At 40.5% G+C, this 22,888-nt stretch overlaps 1 protein-coding gene across 4 annotated transcripts in view; it reads right to left on the minus strand.

Annotated features, from left to right (window-relative positions):
* ablim3 (actin binding LIM protein family, member 3) overlaps positions 1 to 22,888 on the minus strand; it is a 230,535-nt gene that overhangs the window by 20,750 nt on the left and 186,897 nt on the right. For 3 of the 4 annotated variants that reach the window (XR_008724242.1, XR_008724243.1, XR_008724241.1), the window contains 2 exons: positions 7,584 to 7,718; positions 2,328 to 2,404 (listed from right to left, as the gene is read on the minus strand). Coding sequence is in view for 1 of the 4 variants with exons in the window: in XM_055642996.1 (XP_055498971.1) it covers positions 2,328 to 2,404; positions 7,584 to 7,718; positions 18,828 to 18,881; positions 21,561 to 21,650 (356 nt within the window). In the remaining 3 variants the exon portion in view is untranslated. Of the gene's footprint in view, positions 1 to 2,327; positions 2,405 to 7,583; positions 7,719 to 18,827; positions 18,882 to 21,560; positions 21,651 to 22,888 lie in introns of all 4 variants that reach the window. The other variant, XM_055642996.1, reaches the window with a different exon arrangement.

Below are 22,888 nucleotides of genomic sequence, written 5' to 3' on the forward strand. Positions count from 1 at the left end.
TTGTAGAATATGTAAATAAATATGGCATCACTAGATAACATATGTGCTTAGTTGTGTGACGTTGTGTTCACTCTGTTTGTTTAGAGCTGCACAGCACAGAAACAGGCCCTTCGGCCCGCCATTTCCATACAAGTCTTTTTTACTCATATTCACCAAGTGACAACATTAGGTCCTCATATTTCTATGTCTTGCCTGTTGCAGATTTCCTTAAATGTTACTATTGTATCTGACCATCATATCCTCTGCTACCAAGTTTCAGATATCAGCATTTTGTGTAACATATGTTCCCCTCAGATCTCTTTTAAAGATCCTTCCTCACATCTTAAACCGATTTATGAGGAAAATATTTTGATTTTCTACCCTATTGAAACTGTTAACAGGTCAGGCCTCAACCTCCTTAGTTCTCTGGAAAACAAATCTAATCTTTCCCCTTCAATCCAGACAATATCCTTTAGTGATTCCCCTCTGTCCTCTTTCCAGTACAACCACAGCCTTCCTTTATTATTTAATTTATTAATCGTTATTCCTAATCACACAGTTAGTGAAGGTAGAATGCAAAAGTATTGATGTTGGTGACGTGGTCAACTCCTTTGAGCAACTGTACAAACTGCAAGTAGATAAAGTCTGGGGTAGGGGGTAGTGTTACTGCCTCAAAACTTTACAGATTTGATCCGAACCCCTGGTGTTTGCTGTGTGGATTTTGCAAATTCTGCCTGTGTTAGTTTAGATAGGTGGCAGGATCGTCAAGGAGGGGCATGTAAGAGAAAATGGGTTACTAGTTTTAGTTTCATTTAGAGGTACAGTTTAGATAATAGATTTGGCCCACCGTGTCCACGCCGACCAACAAGCAGCTGCACAATAGTTATATCCTACATAGTAGGGACAATTTACAAAAGCCAATTAACCTACAAACCTGCACATCTTTGGAATGTGGGAGGAAACCAGAGGACCCGGAGGAAACCCACATGGTCACAGAGAGAATGTACAATTGTGTATAGTACAGCACCCATAGTCAGGATCAAACCCGGATCTCTGGCACTGTAAGACCGCAACACTGCTGCTCCACCACTGTGCCGCCCCTACTGCTGTGCCACATCTGCTTCCACTAGGTGGGGGAATGGGATCTCACTTGGAGGCCGCAGGGACATCGCCGGATATAGAACATAGAACAGTACTGCACAGGAACGAGCCCTTTGGCCCACAATGTTTGTGCTGAACATGTCAATCCTTTCTATGCCTCTCATAAGTGATATACATATCAAAGACACTATGGAGATAGATTTGTTCCAAGAATTATCTCAGATTGAGGTGAAAATTTAAAATAGTACGTCGACTGCTTGATCTCAGTGCAAGGGACCCAAGGGAATAGCAAGCAAAATCATGAGTTTGATCATACTCATGAAATGAGCAGTATAATTGGTGACAATGTTGATACAGAACATAACTGAAGAAAGTCAAGAGGCAACACCTGCACTGAATCCAAAGGCAGGTAGATTTGCTGTGTCTCCAGGCTCAAGTTAAGCTACATCAGTATAACCCTGAAGATCAGAATGTACCCCTCAGTTAATCAATGAAATCTGAAAAATTCTAAATGTCTTTTTTTTTGTTTAAAGAGGAAAACAAAATTAGTATAAGTAAGTAAATATGAACTCTTTGCATGTTGCATTTTATCATGTGCATCATTATGCATAATCTAAGGGGAATCTTAGATAAACCAGGCATACCTTCCCATGTTTCCTATGCATTACTGTGCACATTCTGCACATTTTCATAAAGAACGTACAGTGGCATATATGAAAGATTGAATTACAATATTAGGATAACACTTAGTAGCTTTAAACCAGTAGAAATGACAGTGCATCAACTTGCAGCAGCATTTCAATCATCTGAGGGATTGATTACTTTTTAAATCAGCAATGGAGGTTTTCATATTATTAAAATAATGCTGCAAAATATTAGATTTCACCACACGGCAACTTAAAATAAGATCTTCAATGTGACATAAACATGTGGAGCTGAATCTGTACTTTTTGTGTGTGTTGTGTGTCTGTACTGTGCTGTATTGATGGTGAATGCCAATTTTTTAATTGAAATTATATGTATAAATTGGGATTGATTCAGAAATTGTTCAGGTGCGAGTTCCTCAATGATCTTTTAATTTAGGAATCATCTTGCTGTTTGCATATGAAAATAGCTATTTAAGACACGAGTATGGATTTTTGTTTAATGTTAATTGTCTAATTGGGATTACCTACTGCCATATCATTTTCCGTATTTGGATAAGCATATTTCCACTGGCAACTAATCATCTGAGATAAAGTTCATACCCTCTGAATACCCTGGTCCCATATATTTTGACCTTCATCCTCAGCTCCACAAGAAGACCTTCGACTCCATCTTGTGGCTGAAAAAGAAGACAGATCCATCAACAATGATCTTCAGTTATCAGTAGGTAGACAAAAATGCTGGAGAAACTCAGTGAGTGAGGCAACATCAATAAACAATAGACAATAGGTGCAGGAGTAGGCCATTTGGCCCTTCGAGCCAGCACCGCCATTCAAGTGATCATGGCTAATCATCCCCAATTACTACCCCGTTCCTGCCTTCTCCCCATATCCCCGGACTCCGCTATCTTTAAGAGCTCTATCTAGCTCTCTCTTGAAAGTATCCAGAGGACCAGCCTCCACCGCCCTCTGAGGCAGAGAATTCCACAGACTCACAACTCTCTGTGAGAAAAAGTGTTTCCTCGTCTCCGTTCGAAATGGCTTACCCCTTATTCTTAAACTGTGGCCCCTGGTTCTGGACTCCCCCAACATCGGGAACATGTTCCCTGCCTCTAGCATGTCCAAACCCTTAACAATCTTATATATTTCAATAAGACCTCCTCTCATCCTTCTAAACTCCAGGGTGTACAAGCCCAGCTGCTCCATTCCCTCAGCATATGACAATCCCGCCATACAATTAACCTTGTAAACCTACGCTGCACTCCCTCAATAGCAAGAATGTCCTTCCTCAAATTAGGGGACCAAAACTGCACACAATACTCCAGGTGTGGTCTCACTAGGGCCCTGTACAACTACAGAAGGACCTCTTTGCCCCTATACTCGACTCCTCTTGTTATAAATGCCAACATGCCATTTGCTTTCTTCACTGCCTGCTGTGCCTGCATGCTTACTTTCATAGACTGATGAACAAGCGATCGCTAATCCTATGCTTGGTCTCACCGATGTAGAGCAGCTGACACCTAGAGCAGCGGATGCAATAGATGAGGTTGGAGGAGGTGCAGATGAATCTCTGCTGCACCTGGAAAGATTGTTTGGGTCCTTGAATGGAGTCAAGAGGGGCAGTTATCAGGGGCAGTTATCAGTAGATAAGTCAGTGAACCAAAGCAGAACATTGACAGCTACCAGGTTAACCCTCGTGTCTTCTCAATTCTCGCCATATTTTTCTATTCACCAGTTGCTCTTAAGTTGTTACCATATAAACGTCACTGGCTGGGCACATAATTCATTATTTTGAATCGATAATCTATTTAATGCAGTATTTTCTGGTATTCAGATATGCTGACATTATATCTGTTCTCTGCATCAATTTAGAATGCCTCATTAATGTTTTTACTAACACTGTCATAGCTCCCTTCACTCTGCTCTGAAGAGCAAAGCATAAGCTCCATCGATCTTTCAATACAGTTAATGAAGCTGTGCTCAATATCAGATATTAAAATCCTCTTTGTGTTTAAACTCAAATATTATGGCTGTGCTTGGTCTAACATTAGCTGACAATGACATAAATTATTTGAAAGTGCATTTATCTTTTTTCTACAAAAACATTGTTTCCAAGCAGCATTTGTATTACCCAGGGGTCAAATATACTCTTGTGAATTAGGCATTACATCTAATATAATTAAAATTCACTATGGTTTACGTGATTAATTGTGACTATGTTATTCTACACCTCTGCAAGTGCTGGTTCCAAAAGATTAAAAGAAAAACAATGGGGGCAGCTGGCTCTCAAATGTATACATTTGACAAAGGGGTACAATGTTCTACCATAAAAGGGAATTCAGCACTGCAGCAGCATACTAAGATTGACTGAAAGTTAGATAAATATATACATATAGCAAGTCATAACCTAAATTGAATATCATGATTAAGAATTTAGTTGTGAAAATTACAGTAAAATCTCTGATTTTAAACCTGTATTGGCCTCCTCAGGCAGAAACCTATTTGTTTATGCAAATGTCTATTGTAGTTAACATTTCATGATATAAAATTCATTTTTCGTACTTTTAAATACAAAACCATTCAAAGCATACAAAGCAATGGCTGGAATTACTCACAAGATGCTCTGTGTCTATATAACTGCAACAGACACCTTGGTTCCAATTCTATTTTCTGTTCACTTTCAAACAGCACTTAATGTAACAAAAGTTGTCAAGCTGGTTGTCTGTGGATCATTGACACTGACGCTCTTCTGCACCCATGACCAAGTTTCATTCTTTGTTCATCAATAACCTTCAAATACTTCAGCTGGCCTGGTCACAAATTCACTGTCAGCATTTCTAACTCCTTTGTTTCCGAGCAAGTGCTTCAAAGATGCAGTTTAGGATTTTATTGCCACTATTTCTCCACGTTGCATTTTTGTTATGCACGTCGCTTACTTGAATGTGTGTTTTGTGTGGGGGGTGGTGTGGGGGGGTGAGGGGGAAACCGTTTCGGTCGCCTCCTCCATGGAGAGGCGACTTTTTCCATGTCGCCTCCCCTGTGGCCTAACAACGAGGATCGGCGCGGCCTTTCCCGGAGACGCGCCCGGGGATTCAGCGGCGGGCGCAGCGGGGACTCTCGGCATGGAGCGGCGGAGCCCTCGCTGGCGCTCGCCGGAGGGGAGCGCTCCGTTTTGCTGGCCCGCGGCAGCCGACAGCCTGAGTTCCAGCTGGCGCGGCGTCTACAGCCCGGGATCCCTCGTGGGGGACCCGGGAGAAGAAGAAGCTTCCACCGCTGGCCCGCAGCCAACTTCTACCGCGAACCCGGCGTGGACTAACCATCGCCCCTGGAGGTAAGCTTCGACCGCCGGCCCTGCGGTCTGCGGTGCTTCTGGCTGCGGCGGGGACTTTAAATCTTCGACCGCCGGCCTGCGGCCTACACCACCCTGAAGCCGCAGTCTCCGGTGGGGAAGAGCTGACTATGGACTGGCTCTGGACTCTGGTCCCGACCACGGGGGGAAATGGAGGACTGGCCAATTTTTGTGCCTTCCACCACAGTGATGAATGCTGTGGTGGATGTTTGTGTTAAATTTCTATTGTGTATTGTGTGTTCTTTCTCATTGTATCGCTGCTGACATATTCATTTCACTTGCACTTTATGTGCAATGTGACGAATAAACCCGTATTGTATTGTATTGTAAGAAAACTACATAAATACATAAAGGCCAAACTTATGACATTATCCTGGAGGATACGTATTGTTGGCCACCAGTAACATCCAGTAGATGATTTTGATGACTTAATTCAGATTTTTAAATTTAACAAATTTAAATACTCACATAGTTAACAATGCACAAGATGTGTGTGGTATGGATTTCACCACATCACATTCTGTCTAGCTCAGAGAATGTAATCCATTAACAAATTCATGTTTGCTAAAATTAAGCTTTCTCTTGCCACTCAATTTCAGCTGCATTACTTAAATTATTTTGATGTTTGAAAGTCTATTTTGCTTCATATCATTTTCTTGCTAATGCAGCAGCTGTGAAACAAGAACATGATGCAATAAAGTCTTTTTTCCATTTTTGACTTTTAAAAGACTTTTAAAATACATTATTCTCTGTTTTCAGGTTTAGCTCCCCCTTAACCATTCCCAACAATAGTTGTGGTTTCTGATTACTCATAGTCATACGGCATGGAAACAGGCCCTTTGGCCAACCTGTCCATGCTGACCAAGATATCCAATCTAACTTAGTACAATTTCTCTGCATTTGCCCATAACCCTCTAAGCCTTTTCTATTCATGTGCCTACCTCCACTACTTCCTCTGACAGTTTGTCTCACGTATACACACCACCTTCTGTGTGAAAAGGTTGTCCACTCAGGTTCATATTAAATCCTTTCCCTCTCACCGTAAAACCTATGCCTCTAGTTCTTGATGTCACTACCTTGGTGAAAAAACTCCAGGCATTCACCCTTTCTATTCCAATAATATTATGCACCTCTTTAAGATCACTCCTCAGCCTCCTGTGCTCCAGGGAATAAAATTGTAATCTTCAAAATCACTCCCTGTACTTCAGGCTCTGTAAGGCCCTGCCCACTTCAACCTTCTTGGTTATTTCTTCCAAAAACTCAATCATAATTATGAGATGAACTTCTATTCACAAAACCTTGCTGGTCATCTCTACTCAACCCATGCATTTCCAAATGCATGTATATCATAGCCTTCAGAATCTTCTCCAATAATATTCCTTTTACATATTTGTACAGTTTTGGCCTCCTAATCTGAAAAAAGACATTCTTGCCATAGAGGGAGTACAGAGAAGGTTCACCAGACTGATTCCTGGGAAGGCAGGACTTTCATATGAAGAAAGACTGGATAGACTCGGCTTGTACTCGCTAGAATTTAGAAGATTGAGGGGGGATCTTATAGAAATTTACAGAATTCTTAAGGGGTTGGACAGGCTTGATGCAGGAAGATTGTTCCCGATGTTGGGGAAGTCCAGAACAAGGGGTCACAGTTTAAGGATAAGGGGGAAGGCTTTTAGGACCGAGATGAGAAAAACATTTTTTCCCACACAGAGAGTGGTGAATCTGTGGAATTCTCTGCCACAGAAGGTAGTTGAGGCCAGTTCATTGGCTATATTTAAGAGGTAGTTAGATGTGACCCTTGTGGCTAAAGGGATCAGGGGATATGGAGAGAAGACAGGTATAGGATACTGAGTTCGATGATCAGCCATGATCATATTAAATGGCGGTGCAGGCTCGAAGGGCCGAATGGCCTACTCCTGCACATATTTTCTATGTTTCTATGTCCATGTTTCCTTTCACAGCTGTAAGGCTTACAGGTCTATGGTTCCCAGGATTATCTTTGCAGCCCTTCTTAATTAGAGACACAATGTTAGCCATCTTTCAGTCTTGCTGCACCTTACCCATGTCTAAAGATGATTCAAGTGGGCACTCATGTAATTTCTTCTCTAGCTTCCCACAGTGTTCTTGGATATATCTAATTAGACCCAGGAGATTTATCTACCTTCATACATCTTAGGACATCCATCACCTCCTCAATTGCAATGAGGACCATCCTCAAGACATCTCCATTAAATGTCCAAAGTTCTCTGATCTTTATGACAAACAGTTATTGAGGACTTGGCCCATTTCCCATGACTCCACACATAGTTGACCATTTTGATTTCTGAGGGAGTCATTTCTCCTTCTCATTATCCTTTTTCTCTTAACATATTTATAAAGTCTGGATTTGTTTTAATCTTATCTGCCAAAGCTATCTCATGAATTAAAAATGTAAAGTGTTTCTAATATCTAAATACATGCATTACCTTATTAAAAACAAACACATAACATCTACCAATTTGGATGCTTACCTTTCGGTGAAGTTGGGTAATGCCAATACTCAGATTCTGATTGCTGGAAGATATCTGGAGAGTAAGCTGCGGGATATCTTGCAGACTGTACAATATCCTCACTGGTTTTGCTTTTTGTTGCTATGTACACATATTCTGAGAAATAAACACCCCGCAGTTAGCATATTAGGTACTTGATTTGGATCAATTAATTTCCATTCACATTTCTGCCTATTGTTCACAGATTAAGCATCAACTTTGTTTTTTTTATTCTATCTCTTTCTCTGAGAGTTCTTTCATGATGTATCGCTCACTCTCACTTCTTTACATTCCCACTGAAACTGAAAAATAATTAGGTGTATGACCCAGCTGAGTTTTACTTTCCAACTGTTGCAAGAAATACAGAGAAGAATGCTTGTCTTAGTTATCATCAGCTGACTCAGCAAACTTTCATCAAACCAATGTTTGTACCACATCAGCCAATAGCTTTACCAACCAGATCATCCGTGGTGATAAAAATGATTTTTTTGTGGCATTTTGTTTCATGTAGGGTTAACCAAGGTCTTATTCCAGCACCAACATGATTGTGATTGTGTTAAATTTCATACATTGGCTTCCATTGGCTATGCTATATACATTAACTTGCTCTAGTAAAACCACGTACAGTAGTCAAACAAAACGTTAAAAAAAGGGAATAATATCATATTTCAGGAAAATTATGTGCCTGCACATTCTCTTGTCAAAGATACATAGAAGTGCACGTCTTTATAATATATTCATTAAACAACGGTGGCCATCAATGCACTTTCTTGCTCCACCAATAACTAATCATAAAATATTTATTAAGTGCAGTGAAATGGAAGTGTGCAATCCAGTTAATCCCACCTTCATTAAACTGGCTGGTTACATGTTAGCATGACTGAAATAAGTGATGTCAGTATAATATGCTATCACGGCATTGTATATCATACAACTGGAACTGAATTTCAATTAAGTTATTTTATTGCATTGACTGCAAATTGGCTCAGCGGTAGCAGACAGAAATGAGGTATAATGGGCAGCTACTCAAATTGGCAGTGCGAAAATAGTGGTACCCTGCATGGATCTGTGTTGGGTCTCCACTTCGATGGTGCAATAGGAATCTACATATCCAAGCATGCTAATGAGTCAGAGACAAGCATTACTGTAAGCCCTGTAAATGGAAATGCTAAATTACAGAGATAATAGGGCAGATCTCACATCCAGCAGTAGTGCTATAGTCTTACCACGCACCCAGATAAAACCTCTTTTGGTGATCAACCCAGCAAGAATTTGATGAGACTACTGAGGAGATTCTTTGTGGAGAGGCATCAAAAGGGCCTTTCTTGTCATAAGGGACACCATCCTGTCCACAAACCAGCTAAATTATACTCCCAAAATTATCCAGAAATGTCATTACTGAAAATCCTTTAAACTACCCAGATTGAAATATTCAAAAATGTCCAAAAAGTATTAAAGACTTAGAAAAATTAAAAATATGGGGCTTAAACATGCTAATAAACTTAAATAGAATTAATATATGAAGAACTCTGAAAAGTTGAAATTAAAAGTTTTAAATACATTTATACAATATCAAAAACAAAAAAAGTCCTTATTAAAAAAACACTGAGATTAAAGAAAATCTTGTAAAGATGAAAAATATTATGTTATAAGTTTTTATCTTCCAGGAAGTATTTTCAAAATTAATAAAATCCATCCCAAGGCTGCAACAACATTTCTCTTCCATTTAAATCAAGATGAGAGTATACTTGTGCCTCTAGGCATTGTTACATAACTGCATCTAAATGGTGTTCAATCACAGTTATGTCTCCCACATTAAACACTATGAGAAGTCTAGCTTCAGAGCATTGCCTGCTGGCCAAGTGTAATGCAGAAGCAGCAAATTCCAAGACTTTGCATTCATACTTGCGAGCCTGGTAATCTGGACAATATGTTCATTATATGGGTTAATGATAAAAAAATACTGACATTGCCACTGCAAAATCATTGATTTTTAATAAATAATGTTTATTGATTTAGAATGTTTCTACATGCCATGGACATGCAGAAGCATTTTTAGCCATTTTACAGTGGAGAATTGTTTTGCATTACACAAGATCCCGTGAAGGATCCATAAAAGGCAGATTTGAACTTGAACTTATGTCCAAGTTGATCATGGGTAGCCCAATGCTGGCAACAATTGTTGGCCTGGGTGAAACAGGTATAGCCTTTAGCGGTGAAAAATTATCAGATGTGGAGATTCAAAGGGTGGTGACGTTACACACATTTTGATTATGAAATGTCATGGAGATTTATACAAAATTAATAAATAGTCAAGGGACTTGGAGGAAACTTTCCCCCATAAGAGAGATGTCTCAAGATAGAGGACCTTGGTTTAGAGAAGAGGAAGGAAGTTTTGAGGTGAATTGAGAGGCTGGTTGGTGGAGACAAGTACTCTGATAATATTTAAGAAATATCTTGTGAAAAGCACAAATCACGAAGGCATGTAAAGCCACAGACCACCTGAACGCAATTAAACGGGAATAATAATACTTGAGGGTGGGCATGGATATAATGGGCTGAAGGCCTATGATTTGATGGGACGAGGGAAAAACATCATTCCTTCCTGGTCCCATAGAAACTCACTACAACTTATCTTGATATATGATCATTTTTATTGACCTCAGACAAATAACAGTCTGAATGTTTGCTGTATAGCCAATGGCTTAGTACAAATCAAGAGCTTGATGTTGTCTTCAACTGGACAGCTAGGGCAGCATCCTGATGCTGTTCGTTGGTACTGAGATTGGTGTCTTAAAAGGACAAGGAAGAATGTGCAAACACGAAGGAGAGTTTTTTGAGGAGAAGATCATGTTGCTCCTCCTCTTCTTCAACATACATAAGCAATTTTAGTGCTTTTCCTTTCTGGCCAGATAACTAGAACAATATTAAGAGTTGCATATATAGAGGTAAAATAGGGATGTGAGTCTATCACCTCTATTTTAACTGCCCTGCATACAGAAGATTAAAATTCCCTCAAAGATTTTGGTGCTGATATTTCAATTAACCTGATTTTAAAACAATAAATCTATCATATTTAAAGCTTTCATAATTCCAGGTGAATTCTGATACACGTAGAATCATATCACATGCAGACACATATAAGGCTCTTACTCAACAACATGGATACAGTGGGCTATCTCTCCCACTGGGAAGAATCAAATAACCAGTCTTGTGTTACTTTACAATGTTTTCTCTTGTGAATTAATGGTGCAAATACAGCCAGATTATGATCATGTTAATTAAACATGAACACAGTTAATTACTAGAAGATATACTTATTAATTATCCATTTCTGTACACAGCACCACTTCTGAGCTTTTGAGTGTTTGATAGCCTTACACGTACAGCTTGAATAGAAGAAAGGCTATATCATTGTTCAAAGGTGTTGCAAAGTGCAGGGGTGCAGGCGTAATCTTCTATATTACTAAAACTGTTCTTGACCGGTTTTGGCGATCTGTGATGCGATTTCCGAGAGAATGCCGCCACCTACGGCCGTCATTTTGGGCCACCTCGCTCAGAGCCCCCCTCTCCCCCTCCCCCCTCTCTCTCCCTCTCCACTCCTCCTCTCTCCTCTCCCCTCCCTCCTCTCCCCATCTCTCCTCCCATTCTCTCTCCCCTCCCCCTCTCTCCCCGTCTCTCTCCCCCCTCTCCCCTCTCTCCCCTCTCTCTCTTCCCCTCTCTCTCTCTCTCTCTCCTCCCCCTCTCTCTCTCCCCCCTCTCTCCCCCCCTCTCCCCCCTCTCTCTCTCTCTCTCTCCCTCTCTCCCTCTCCCCTTCTCCCTCTCTCCTTCTCTCCCTCTATCACTCTCTCCTTCCCTCTCTTCCCACTCTCCCCCTCTCCCTCTCTCCCCCTCTTTTTCTCCCCCTCCTCCACTCCATCCCCTTCTCCACCATCCCTCCCCTAAACCCCCCTCCCCCCCCTCCCCACACACACCCCCTACCCCCCCTTCCCTCCGCCCACCCTCCCCCTCCCTGCTCCCCACCTCTCCCCCGTCCCTTCACCTCACCCCCCCTCTCAGCACACCCTCTCTCCCCCTCTCCTCTTCCCCCCTCTCCCTCCCCCCCTCCCCCCCTCTCTCCCTCCCCCCCCTCTCCCCCCCTCCCCTCTCTCTCAGAGAGAGAGAGAGAGAGAGACATTTACCAAATACAGGTTAAGTGACTACTACTTGGCAGTTGAAAAAGGAAGAGAGAGAGAGAGAGAGAGAGAGACAGCGTGGAAACAGGAGGCAAAAGCTGGCCATTTTGAACTAGGCCCCACACTCTCTCCCCCTCTCTCTCTCTCTCTCCCCACCTCCCCCACCCACCCTTCCACGTCTCCTCCTCCCCCCCCCTCCTCTCCCTCTTGCCCCTCTCTCTGTGTCTCTGTCTCTGCCCCTTCTCTCTCTGACCTCACTCTCTACCCCCGCACCCCCCCCCCCTCTAGATTTGCCTGCAAGTTGGGGGCTATGTGTCAGTAGATAGGGTGGTTTTGGGGTAAAAGGAGCAAATTAATAATATTAATATAAAATCAAGGGGGGTAATTAGCGTGAGTGCGGGGGGGGGGGGGGGATAGTTAGTGTGTGTGATGCTGCATGCCGCCTCCCCCCCCCCCCCCCCCCCCCCCCACAACCACACGTTGGGGGAACAGACCCAATGGGTCTGCACTTGGTCTAGTCTATATTACTAAAACTCTGTTCTTGTCCGGTTTTGGCGATCTGTGCTGCGATTTCCGAGAGAACGCCACCACCTACGGCCATCATTTTTGTCCACCTCACTCAGAGCCCCCCTCCGCCATACGTGTGCCGAGGATTTTTCCCGTCGATGAAATATGGCAGAGATATTAATGATTGTACAAAATTCCCCATTCTCTCTGCTGCCCCTGCTGGCAGCAGGGGGGGATGGACTATAAAACCAGGAAGTGGTGTGCCTCAATCAGTGTCTCCAAGCTGGAGGAAGGCAGAGGTTCACGTTTCTCTGAGCTGTGAATAACACGGAACACATGTCCACACAACTATGAGTAAGTACCCTAAATGTGGTTTGAAAATGAAACTATGATTAAAGTAAAAAAGCACTGCCTGCAAATGGTTGTTTGGGTTGAAATAAAAAGGCACTCTCTCTCTCCCCTCCTCTCCCCCCCTTCCTCTCTTCTCCCCCCCCTCTTCCTCTCCCCCCTTCTCCTCCTGCTCCCCTCAACTCACCCCCCTCTCAGAACACCCCCTCATTCCCCCCCCTGTCCTCTCCTCCCCCTCTCCTCTCCTCTCCCCCTCCTCTCCTCCCCCTCTCCTCTTCCCCCCCTCTCCTCTCCCCCCCCCTCCCTCTCTCCCCCCCTCCTCTCTCCCCCCCTCTCCTCCCCTGTTCTTACCCACCCTACCCCCCCCTCCCCTCCCCCCCCTCCTCCTCTCCTCTCCTCCCCCTCTCTCGCTCCTCCTCCCTCCCCCCCTCCCCCCCCTCCTCCCCTCCCCTCCCCTCCCCCCCCCCCCCCTCCCCCCTCCCCCCCCCCTCCCTCCCCCCCCCCCCCCCCCTCCTCCCCCTCTCTCTCTCTTTCACTCCCCTCTTTTTCTCCCCCTCCCTCCCCTCCACCCCCCCCCACCGTCCCACCCTAAACTCCCCTCCCCTCCACACACCACATACCCCCTTCCCTCCACCCTCCCTGCTCCCCACCTCACCCCCCTCCCTCACCCTCACCCCCCCTCTCAGCACACCTCTCTCCCCCCCCCCCTCTCTCTCCCCCCTCTCTCTCTATAGTTTAATTATAAAATCCTTTAGTTTTACCTTAATTTATTAATTGCCTGACTCCTAAAATTCTTGCTTCAAGCTTTAATTTTTCCAAGGTATAATTCTAAATATTTTTTTTATCAGTAGGAATTCTTCTTCTTGGAACATGTAGTTCCACCAGCAAATTGAACACTTTAAGAGGGTGCCTGATAAACTGAAAGCAAGGGTCAACATCATCAGGAAATTTGCAGGCAACAGCTGTGGATCCAATGCACACACTCTCCCTACAGCACGCTTAGCGCTAGTCTACTCAACAGCTGAGTTTTGCTCAGCAGCTTGGGCTAATAGTTGCCACACCAAATGACTCTGCAATGGAATTATCACAGGGACGCTAAAGCCAACACCTTTGCAGTGGCTCCCTGTCCTCTTTCATATCGCCCCTCCCAGCATATGCAGAAGGGAGAGGAGGTTGAAAGATTGGTGCACCATCGAGGCTGACCCTGACCTTCCCATCCATGCTGACCTGAACAATCTGCCCCTGCATGCTCCTGAAGTCCCGCAAACCTTTCTGGTCCTCCATTAAACCCCTCGAAGACTTTGACTTCAAGACTGAGTGGCGCAGAGCCTGGAAAGAAGCCAACACCACCAACGGAGAGGTCATCATAGACCCCACAGTAAAACCACTAGGTTTTGACCTCCATCGCAAGCAATGGCTAACCCTGAACAGAATCCGCACCATCCACGCATAAACAGCCCATCACCTGCATAAGTGGGGGATGACAGACAGCCTTGCTTGCGACTGCGGACATCCAGACCAGACCATCTCACACATCGTGAATGATGGCCCAGTGAGGCTTTTCCTGATGGCATCAAAGCATTCCACCCAGTAACTGATGGTGTCCTGGCCTGGATGTCTACCCTTGATCTACAACTTTAGACTGTGCACGCCATACACAAGAAGAAGACCAGCAAATTTACTTATTAACAATATGGTGACAACATAAATTATCTTATTTCAACTGCGAGGAAACATTGATTAGTGTGACATTTTCTGTCTCAGCCTGATAGGAAATGTCACTAGAACCAAAATGAAAACCACTGAATAACATTTCAATGTCAAACACTAAGTATTTACCAGAGCATTGATCAGAATATCTTACTAAACAAATGGGCTCTGTTCTTCAAAGTGAATACTGAGAATGTAATCTCCAATCAAGCTAAGTTGCTTATCTCTGTCCTATTAATATCAGTTGTCAGAATTTATAACACCAGACATATTTCCCAGTGGATTGGAATATTACAGTGAAATAGGATAGGCAGAGAGGCAAACATGAACTACAAGTATTAGGAAATAACTGGAATGGAGAACCCTCACAGACCAAACAAACAAATATTCCATATAAGGAATTCCCACCATAATTGATTAATATTGTTCTCCAGTGCCTTTCAGGTAAAGAGGGAAAACAGATTCAGATCTGTTAGGAAAATAAATCACTGCCTATAACAAGCTAACATTTACAACATTTTATTAAAGACAACTTCAATTTGGAGATGTCTTTGCAACATAAGCAATTTACTTCCTGTGCAAGCACACGTAAACATTATGGCGGAAATAAATCACTGCCCATTGTCTGAGGAAAGGATTAAATGAGAATGTAATGGCAATGGGTTGTGTGACCTTTTCCTGACAGGATCCATTCAAATTTGGTAATGTTATTTCTATCATCTTCAATCTTACGCCAGTAATCATCAATGTTTAAAAATAAATGAAATGTAGCCAAAAATAAGGCAAAAAGAACATCAACAATTCACTTCAGTCGGAAAAAGGGTTCTGACCTGAAACGTCATCTATCCAGGTTCTCCAGGGATGCTGTCTGACCCGCTGAGTGACTCCAGCATTTTGTGTCTTTCCTCATTAACAATTCTATGATGCCTCTCACTACCCCCTGTGAAATTACTCTTTATGGTTCTAGTTAATGAAAGGACTTACAAGAAACTCTCCCTGATATTCACAACCTTGAATGTTTTCAGCTATTCCATGATATGACTTTTCTCCCCCCATTTATATATGGTTAAATCCAGCAGTTTGGCATGTCCAATCTGATGATAGTGCTGACCCCACTTTACTTATCAATTTGTGGTTTCATGCCTTCTAAATGCATACTTCTTGAATTTAACATACTTTGGTGGCTTTTCTTATACAAGTAGAACTGACACTTTAATGGCTGACACATCAGGCAAAAGCAAACTGAAGTTAAGGGCCTTTGCTAATTTTTAATTAGTGTTCTTCTCAACAAATGGATGTATTGGTTTAACAATACAACATGATTCTCAGTCAAAAGCTATGGAAAGGATATAAGGAATAAAAAAATGTTTCTTGAACAATGGGGATGTTCACCTATTATGAATGTAATGTTGAAGCACCACAATTACCTTGGAAGCATTTGATGCATTGTGTATTTCAGAGCATCCTTCCTTTACAATAAATATTTACATTATACAAAACTATCAACGATTCAAGGCTAAGTTCTCTTTCACCAATCGCTTTGACTGAGTGATAGGTGGCATTATTAGAGGCCTTCAAGTTACCATTAAGTTATAAGATTATGAGACATATATATATATTAGTGATAATGCTGAGTTTTGTATTTACCACTTGTATTGTATGTGAATTTTATTTTCTGCTGAACTTTTTCTGTGAATTTGCAGAGGTTGATTGGAACTTACAGAGGTCGATTGGGAGAGTCTTTTTGCAGATAAGCGGATGGCTTGCAAGTGGGAGGCTAGCAAAAGCATTTATTAGAGGCTGGAGGAGATATCTAGGATAATCAGAGAGGGTGGGAAGGAGAGAGAAAGGGATGAATACACTGGTGGTGTAAGAATGCACTGAAATTGGAAAGTTTATGCCATTGCGTTGTACACAGGCAGAGTATCTGGTGTGGTTTTTTCTAGTTTGTGTTGGACCTCAACTTGCCAAAGGTGCTGGCCAAGGATGGGTAGGTCAGTGTGGGAATAAAAAGGGATGTTGAAATGGCATGCAACTGGGAGCTTGGCATAGCCATTATGGATAGCATTGCAGCTAGGTTTCCTGAAAGAGGCCAACCTTTCAAATTCCTCGGAAGGCCTCATCTTGAAAGCAGCTACAGCAGAGAGGGGAAAAGGAATGACATCCTTACAAGAGTCAAGGTGCAAAGAGATGCTGTCTTGCTAGCAGTGAGTGCCAGTGGGTTTATTGTAGACGTGAGTGAATAGTTTATCTCTTGACATGTTGACAGAGAAATTGAGAAAATGGTGAGTAGTAAGAGAAGTTATCCAAGTTATTTTGAGAGCAGCGTGGAGTTAGTACACAGATGATAAAATTGATGAGTTTTGCAGTAAGCAGCACCAATGGAGTTGTTGATCTAATGGAGGAAGAGTTGGGGCGTGGTACCAGGGAAGATTTGGAACTGTGACTGTTCCACATAGACAACAAAAATGAAGGCATGTGTGTGTACACATGAGCTCTGATTTGATTTGTGGGAACAGAGAAGTGCCAAAAGAGAAGCCTGGGCATTCTACAACATGGTGCTTCTTATTACATATAATGTACAATGGAAAAATAAATGTCAAACTTCCATGCGTACGATGGTAGTTCCATTGGCACCAGAGCAATCAACTAGCAAAGCTTGTTTGGTGCTGCTGCTACATCTCCTATCCAGGAATGTGTGATTGAATGTGTTGCAGGAGGTTGCTCAAGCAGGAGAAAAAGCCTGAGGGCGTTCATCTCACCCGAGGTTCACCAGCTTTGCTGCCTTGATTTCCTCAATGGAGACTTGACACTTCCAGACATCTTGCCATGGTAGGGGGTCATTCAAGTAAATTTGTGCCTCTCATGAGATTGCTGAGTTGATGTTCCGCACAGCACAAAGCTGATAATCCAGCATTGCACCAGTTATTGTAGCCAATAACATTATTTTACTTAAATTATACGATTGGAATATCTATTGGCCCAATGATAATAAATACATAACTATTATCTTTATTTAGCAACAATAAATTAGGATGAAGAAATATAATACAAGCTCACCAGAGTACGCACCTAGTATATGCATGTAATTGAAGGTACAAACCTTGCTCTTCAAATTAATTAATCTTGGATTAACTACAACTCTATTCAAAATATAATACTGGAGAGACTTTTTTTAGCTATGACTTTGCTGAGAATAGAACACTGAGATAATTTGAAGCGGCAAATTAAATCCTCTTAGCATCTTTGTAACTATAATTGCATTCCTTTTAATGATACAAAATTGGAGAGACTGTTGATTTAGAAGCTCTTATTTAGGTAAGAAACATACATTGACATTCAGACACTGAACAAATATATTAAATTAACCAAGGTTACTTACAGCATAATGATGAACGAAGGCCCAGTTAGCAGGCAGGGGAAGAGACAAGCACAGAATGAGAAGCATAAGCAAAGGGATAAAGAAGAAAATATATTTGTTAAGGAGAAAATACTCCTTTTGATGTGTAATGCAGAGGGTAAGACAATGCAAATTTTCATCCATTTTTATTTTACAGTTTCATGGTGAACAGTAGATTTTAATTTGTCTTACATCTGGCACAGTAAAGTATAAAACTATGCTTTTCCCATCACTCACATATCGTTGCACCAACCAATGAGTGATTTAAGAATTATTGTCTATTTCACCTGGGAAGAAATTCTATTCTAAGGTACAGATTTATTGTATGAACTCAGATAGTAAATTAATTAATAAAGATGCAGCTTCCTGCCATTACTAAGCATGAAGAAAAAAATTAATGATGAAAGATAGACACATCGATAAGTCTGTCAATTAAAAATGTGCCCAAGCTGTATGGGATAGAATAAGGTTTCTTCTTTTGTTTCAGATGTAGTGAAAGAATACTCATGTACAAGATGATGAGAGAACTTTCCTTCTCAAATACATAGCATGTAATTTTTCTTTAGGTTGCAATCCAGATTGAATTGCTGATTGGTGCCGATAAAAAAGAGACAAAAATACTGGTGAACTTTCTCCACTGGATGAAAATTAAAAGAAGAAATTGGTGGTTAGTGTGAAAAATTTCTATGAAATAGATAGAACCAATATTTTTATTTGATGAAAAATAGGTCCTAATAAAGCACATTAATCATAAGGATGTTCATTATTTTCTTTGCAACAGTTTGAAGATCAACATGAGTTGCATGGAATATTGATGTGAAAAAATGTATGAATGTATGAATAACAAATTCAATTTTCAAATTCTAGAGAAATGGGATATTAAATATAATAGTAAATATATTATCTGATAACTGAAGTGCAGAGAAATTCTCAATATCAGTGCCACTTGCCAGTACCCAATAAATTAATCTTAAATTTGAATTTAACTCAGCAGCTCTAATAACTGGACCTCACATAACTAATACTACGTTTTAAAAATAATGCACACATTAAAAGCTTTGTATGTAAGAATCATGCAGATAGTACCATGTCGCTTATAGATAGGGGGCTTCCGGTAGATATTAGAAATTTCTCCACTTGCTGAAGAAAAAGAGAAGAGAGCAAGGATAGTGATAATTAATACATCTTAACCTGCAAAATGCAATATACTGACAATGTGCGTCATTTAAAATGGTGCTTGACTTCCTGACTCCACTTGCTGAAGAAAAAAAGAGAAGAGAGCAAGGATATCATTAATACATCTTAACCTGCAAAATGCAATATACTGACAATGTGCGTCATTTAAAATGGTGCTTGACTCATGAAAATCAGTCATGAAAATCTTACTTCTGCTCCCTTCTGGATTTTAATAATATGCAATAAACACAGAAGAATATTTTATTTTTATCCTGCTTCAAAATGTATTTTAATTGGAGTATAAAATCAATGTTGAATCCAATAGAGGGGTCAATTTCATTGACTATTCATACTTACTGAATTGTGATGATATTCAAAACTCCCAACCATTAACAATGTCTATATTTTTGTTAGCTCATTCATTTTACATCCAATGCTTTTTAGATAATTTTTCAGGTAATAGTCCAGGAAAATGGTCATAATTAATTAAAGCAAATCCAATGAACGTAACAGCATGAGGACAAGATCCTGGGGCTTAGGTTTACGGAATAGTAATGGTGCTTGTCTGTGCAATTAAATGCCATGCATGTTGCACTGAAAGGAAAAATCAGCAGAAAGCCAGCAGACAAATACATGATGTAAATATTGGCACATTCTTGGCATAAACAAAATGGTGCATACTTGTTTGATAAAGACAACTGTCAGGATTCAGAACCTTCATGAAGTAAACTTACATCTGTTGACTAATGACTATCATATTCCATAGATTTTATATCACATATTAAAACACAGAAAGAGAAAGCTATTTTGAAACTGTGCAACTGAACAATATTTTGGAAAGTCGTTTAATATTTTAGTTAATTGTAATGATATATTTCTCTAGATCTTCTCTAACTGCATGACTGAAGTGACGTTATCTGTGTTACTTTTAATCCAGAAAATGAATGTGAGCTATGGAACTATCTCAGTAATTTCCATCTATTTAGTAGTAAATGCCTGACGTGTAACATAGAAACATAGAAAATAGGTGCAGGAGGAGGCCATTCGGCCCTTCGAGCCAGCACCGCCATTCATTGTGATCAAGGCTGATCGTCCCCTATCAGTAATCCGTGCCTGCCTTTTCCTCATATCCCTTGACTCCACTAGCCCCTAGACTATCTAACTCTCTCTTAAATCCTCTAACTCTCTCTTAAACCCTGTTCTATCCTCCCAACTGTTGAAACTTGCTGGAGTAAATTTACATTACTATCCTGCTCAGGAAGGGCGGTAAAGTGTCAATCGAATGTATGATCCTATTGCCTTTTGAAATGTTTTGATAGAATGAATGAGACATACAGAAATGCAAAAGATTGTCACATGTCTGCGACATGTGAAAATATCATGAATGTTATTAAGTGAATTTAAATATGTGACCATTTATTTTATACACCTGTATTTTCTTTAGGGATATAGCCTTATAAAGCTCTTCACTATACTAAAGCTTTTCACTGTACCTCAGTACACTTGACAATAAACTAAAATTATTTTGAAATGCAAGTACTTTCATTTCAAGCTTGTATCAGTCATATAAAAATAATTGTTTCAGATTTTTGACAATATATTTATTTCTAATTGGCACTATAGATCTGGAAAGATTAAGTGATGGCTAATCATTGGAATCTTTGTGTAATTTAGCTGTGTATGTGGAAAGGGTACAAACCTGGTTTCCTTCTAATTAAGAGAAAAGACCAGAATCCAAAGTACAACAGTGGAATACACTGTAATATAATTGGAACACACTGTTTCCAGGTTTATCCATTTGTATTCTTTCCCATGAGTTTCCTACATTAGCTATAGATCTCCACTGTCAATCTCAATGCACTGGAGGTGTGAAAGAGTCGTAAAGGATGAATGACTAAATATATTTCTCCCTGTGAAATATTATACCTCCATTTTATAATGTTGCATTCTCCAACTCCATTTGACTGAGATTAGGAATTCATCTTGATGGGAACATTTAAAAATATATATATCTTATGAGATGTTGGCAATTGTTTGATGCTTTTCTTCTCGCGTCCTTAAGAAAGGGGAATAATCTGCCTTCTTAAACTGTGGGGAAGATAATTCCTCATCAATTGTGGTTAGGAAATTCCAGGATTCTGACCCAGCATTGGTAGAGACGTGATGATAAATTTGCAAGTGAGGATTGGGGGAGACCTGGAGGGGAACCTTACCGTAGTGGATTCACTTTTGCCAGTGCCTTTGCTCATCTAGATTTGCATATACATTTCTCCTTCGTGGTGTTTTATTTTATCTGCAAAGACTGATGAACTAATGCACAAGTTACCACAGCATCTCTAAACAATTCTACATTTGCTGTGAGTCTTGTGCATGTGGAATCTCACTCCAAATAATCAACTAAGGTGAACATCTAGTCATCTATTTATAGGCAGTGTTTAATATTTGATATGAAACGTTATATCTCAGAATCAAAATGGTTAAGGTTGTTTCCCTTGACCCCAAAACTGCATGTCTCACTGTCACAGCTATTGATTTTTGTTGTGTGCAATTTTACATTCGAAACTATTAGCTTAATGCAAAATAGAAATGCTATTATTTTGTCTAATGCATTCAAGCCATGCTGTTGAATGCATAAGCTCCTACCTGGTATATGGAAATGTATAGGAGTCTGGACAGGACTTGGCTTGATGTCTAGCTGGCTATAATAAGGTGAACTCCGGCCGCTTTCAGTGCCTCCAAAGAATTGCAAAGAAAGCAGCAGAAACATGAATAAATAAATAAAAGGCAAAGGCTGTGAAGCAAACAAGAATGAAAAATCTGTTCACAGTACCATGCTTTTCCAGCAAGGAGCTTGTACTGTCATGGAAGTTCCACTGATTTTTTGGGGGAATTCATAAAGTGCTTGGTTCATTCTGTCAAGCCAGTTATGCTTTCAGGCACACAATCTATTCAAATTTATCTGTTTTGCTTTATTTTTTATATATTAACGATGTCAATATATCAAAAAGTCAATCAAGAGATTTCAAATGTCGAAATCTAATCCCGGAATCACTAAATTGGAAAACATTGGGATTTTCCCTCTAATTCCTCACTGCCCCAACCATTGGACTCCCTCCCCTCCAGCCAACTCCACTCTGCCTTACACTGGTAAGAGTTTTGTATGAATGTGTGCCACCTGTGACCTCCTTGCCAGAAAATATGGTAAATTAAACTCTTGGTTAGATTGCTTGCGTTTTTGCCACATGAAGCACCTGTTGAAGGTTCTCGCCTTGACAGTTCTGAGCACACAATCAACCTTCAGAAAGAAGGAATGCATTTTGTAATTTCTTCTTTCACCTTGTTAATCAAGTGGAATTTTCTGATAACCAGGAAATAAAATCATCTAAGCTTGCATTGCAACATTTGACAATGAACATCCATTTCAAGTCTCTCTTCACTGGTAACAAAAACTTATTTTTCAATCAAGAAATCAACCATTTCTGATTGTATTTCATTTGGTACAAAATAGTATTTTTATACTTAAGATTGTTACTCTAATCCAAGTTGCTGAACCTACATGGAAACAAAATGTTGCTTACATTTATCATACTTCTTTGATTTTTGGATGTGTCAAATCTTGTACTTCAAAAAATTATGAATTTGCAAATTATACTCTGCCTACGAAATTCGTGATTATGGCTCAAGCCATATTACAGCATATTTGCCCTTCTGGCCAGACATGAAATTCTAGGCATCAATACTTTACTAATTAATTTGCTTTTAGAATGAATACAATACTTAGCTGATTCAATAAGTTTTAATTATTTTCAATTTTCACATCTATCAATTAACTCCTTTAAATAAGATGTCACAGTCCAACAATTAAGCAACTAAATGAGAGTTTATTCAAATTCGAAAAGTTTAAAGAATACTTTTAAAGGTGTATTTTTGCAGTAGCTTTTATTTCTGGGAAGCAAGACTCCTTATCTATC

The sequence above is a fragment of the Leucoraja erinacea genome, chromosome 11, assembly GCF_028641065.1.
Source record: "Leucoraja erinacea ecotype New England chromosome 11, Leri_hhj_1, whole genome shotgun sequence".
In the NCBI taxonomy this organism is placed as follows: domain Eukaryota; kingdom Metazoa; phylum Chordata; class Chondrichthyes; order Rajiformes; family Rajidae; genus Leucoraja; species Leucoraja erinaceus.